Source organism: Lipotes vexillifer, unplaced genomic scaffold (genome assembly GCF_000442215.2).
Source record: "Lipotes vexillifer unplaced genomic scaffold, Lipotes_vexillifer_v1.1 scaffold522, whole genome shotgun sequence".
Taxonomy (NCBI): Eukaryota; Metazoa; Chordata; class Mammalia; order Artiodactyla; family Lipotidae; genus Lipotes; species Lipotes vexillifer.
Window position 1 is genome coordinate 791,629 of NW_006780291.1, and position 3,418 is coordinate 795,046.

The following is a 3,418-nucleotide window of genomic DNA, read 5'->3' on the forward strand; positions in this document are numbered from 1 at the left end:
TTTGCTGTATGCGGGCCTCTCACTGTTGTGGCCTCTCCTGTTGTGGAGCACAGGCTCCGGATGTGCAGGCCCAGCGGCCATGGCTCACAGGCCTAGCCGCTCCGCGGCATGTGGGATCCTCCCAGACCGGGGAACGAACCCGTGTCCCCTGCGTCGGCAGGCGGACTCTCAACCACTGCGCCACCAGGGAAGCCCAGCAGGCGGATTCTTAACCACTGTGCCACCAGGGAAGTCCTAACTCAGATCTTTTTAGGGTACTTTTAGTTCTAAGATTGATCTTATGAGTCTCTTAAAAGTGGTTTTAAAATATTTTGCATTATAATGACCCTGACTTTTCTTATTGTCTCTTTTCTAATGATTTGTGGGTACAGTGAACTATAATGAACTTCCTGATTAGTTACCAAGGTTAAATAGATTGTGCTTAAGAGTACTGAAGTAATCTAAGAGTCAGAAGACCTTGGTGTAGTCTGAACTCTGACATTGACCATGTGACTTCTGTGAATCATTTAGCTCCTGGACATCAGGGTTTTTTGGTAAAATGTTGTGCTCATCTATATGTTGTGTGGATCAAATTTCATACTATGTGTAGGAAAAGTTTTATAAACTCTTAAGTGCTATTTATTTCAAGTACCTTTACTTAACTAGGCATGAAATGAGTTTGGCCCCTGATATTTGGGCCTTTCTCAGAAAATTACATTTGTATGCTTTACTGATCATTAATAACAGATTAATTATTAATTTAGTGATAATAAGTCTCATAGATTCTTAAAGTATACATTTTTAATATGTTCAAGGGCAGTGGAAAGTTTAGCAGAGACATTAATGGTAGCCATTTAAGAACAGCTGCACTCATGCTATTGACATTTGAAGAATTAAGTCAGTAGCACCTTGTGGGTTGTAATTAGATTGAAGTTCACTATGGATAAAATCAGTAAAATGCCATGAATAGTATATGAACAAGTTCCATGTAATTAAACGTTGAAAACTTCACTGTGACTTAAATTATACTTTGAGGCTCTCTCTATTCTGTTCCCAATATTAAGCATAACTCTCAAGTAGACTGACTAGCCCAAATACACACACACACATACCCTTTTCTAAAAACTTTGTTTATTGCTAACATGTTTTAAATAGTGCTGGTGTTTTAGTTAGTGGGAAATTATGACAAATGTCATTTTGGAAATATGTAAAAAGCATATGTGGAGGGATAGTAAATTTATACAGATGCTATATTTTGTTAAGTTGGTGATAAGAATTTTATCAAGAAAAAATTGCCAACATAAAATTTACAGTTAATGATGTTTACAGTTTTTTTTTCTGGGATATTGGTACGGTAACTATAGTGGTTCACCCTTCTAATTTTCTGATGTCTCTTTCCCAATTTAGCCCCTAAAGCAGGTTATAGCCAAGGTGCAACTCAGTATACACAAGCCCAGCAAACTCGACAAGTGACAGCCATAAAACCAGCCACACCAAGTCCAGCTACCACTACTTTCTCCATTTATCCTGTATCCTCCACCGTACAGCCAGTAGCAGCTGCAGCTACTGTGGTGCCGTCCTATACCCAGAGTGCTACTTACAGTACCACGGCAGTTACTTATTCTGGTAAGGCTGATAAACTGTGTTTAAATGAGTAAGCAAATTAAAAAGAGACTCACCAAGAAACTATCTTGATTTTCTATGGAATGATCTTACTCCCAGTAGCAAGAATTGAATTAATTGATAGGCGTTAATACAAATACATGTGCATAATGTGACAAATGAACCATAATCGAAGTTGTAAGGGTTTTTTTGGTTTGTTTGTTTGTTTTTTATTAATTAGATAAAATAACACCTAGTATTCTACAGGGTCATTTCCTGTCTGACTTTTCCAAATGAATTTGAAAGTTCAAAGTTAACTTCAGGAAATAACCACTGACAGATTCTTTATATTGTTTTTTTCAGCTCTCAAGAAGCTATATCTTCATATTTATCCTCAGGAATAAGTAACCTTGAAAATATTGGGGGCCTTTGTAAACATCCATAAGATGATGGTTATATAACACATTTCTTGGAAGGACAGAGCAGATTTATTTTTCTTAAATAATCATATATTTTCCCTGGAGAAGAATAATTACTAAAACCTTCTTGCTGTGCCCACTGCTCTTCCTAATTTCCAGCTGAGGTACTTTGTAGTGTTGCAGTGATGAAAGTCACACATGGCTTTTTTGAAGACACTTAGCCTTGTATTACTGTATGGTTTGTTGTTGTTTTGCATTTCATTTATTCCTTAATATGCTGTCTTGTTCCTTGGAGGATTTAAGGTGACATAGGCCGTTGCATTTCTTACCTCTTGATGTTTTTGTGGTAGCCTAGCTACTGAATTTCTAAACTATTTTTTTATTTTTTAGAGATTTTTTTATCTCTTGCCCTGTGTCAAATCCTGTGCTTGGTGCTAGGGATAGAAATCAGGCAGGCATGATGTATTTGGGATCAACAGTTCATTGTGGCTGGGATACAGGATACATGGGGTAACTAACTATCAGGAGCTAAGGCTGGATATGTCAGTGTGGAAAGTTTTGTAGGGTCTGCTGTGGTGGTGTCTGTGTTTATCCTGTGGGCAGACAGGGTGCCAAAGAGGAGATCTCAAGAAGGGGAGCAATGGGAACACATTTATAAGTTAATTAAGACAGCCATGTGGAAATGAACTGGCATGAGGAGATGTTGTTATTCGGGATTGCCCAGATACAACTTTTCTGCCTTTCTCTGATTAGCTAGTTATAACTGTAAATGGAGTTATTTCAATGAAATCTGTTTGAACACTAAAAAAAAAAATCCACATTAGCTTTAACAAAATAAGGAATACAATAGTATCCTTTCCTACTCCTTGTTTCTCTCCTGCCTGTGCTCCTTCTCCCTTTATCTTTTCTCTGTCTCAGTGTTTGTCTCTCTCAGTTGCTTGAATATACCTTACACAGAATGAAGATAATTATTTTTATTTACTGCTTTATTATGTAAGTAATACATCATTTTAAACCTTGAAAGTATGGATTAAAAAAGGAGAAAAATTAAATTACTAGGCATCTACCCCTAGACATTAATTACCATTAACATTTTAGTGCACGTCCTTCTAGACTTTCTTCCATGGGAATATGCATGTGTAAACATCATGGTTTCTTTATAAAAATGAATTTGTCTTGTATCTACTGTAGTGTAAACTCCTTTCCTCATTGTGAATGTTCTTTCTAAGTATAGAGATATACCATTCCTTGGATTCATGTTTTTTCCCCAATTTTAGAAAATTTTAATTCTGCAGAAGAGTGAAAAAATATTATAGTACAACAAATGGCCGCACAACATTTACCTAGACTCACCAAGTATTATTTTGTTACATTTGCTTTATCTCGCCTCTCTTTAAACATATTTTCAAATGGTTCAG

At 36.6% G+C, this 3,418-nt stretch overlaps 1 protein-coding gene across 1 annotated transcript in view; it reads left to right on the top strand.

Moving 5' to 3' along the window:
• Window positions 1-3,418, top strand: part of ZFR (zinc finger RNA binding protein) — an 86,313-nt gene that overhangs the window by 34,094 nt on the left and 48,801 nt on the right. The window contains exon 5 of the mRNA XM_007453358.1: window positions 1,387-1,605. Coding sequence (XP_007453420.1) covers window positions 1,387-1,605 — 219 coding nt within the window. The remainder of the gene's footprint in view (window positions 1-1,386; window positions 1,606-3,418) is intronic.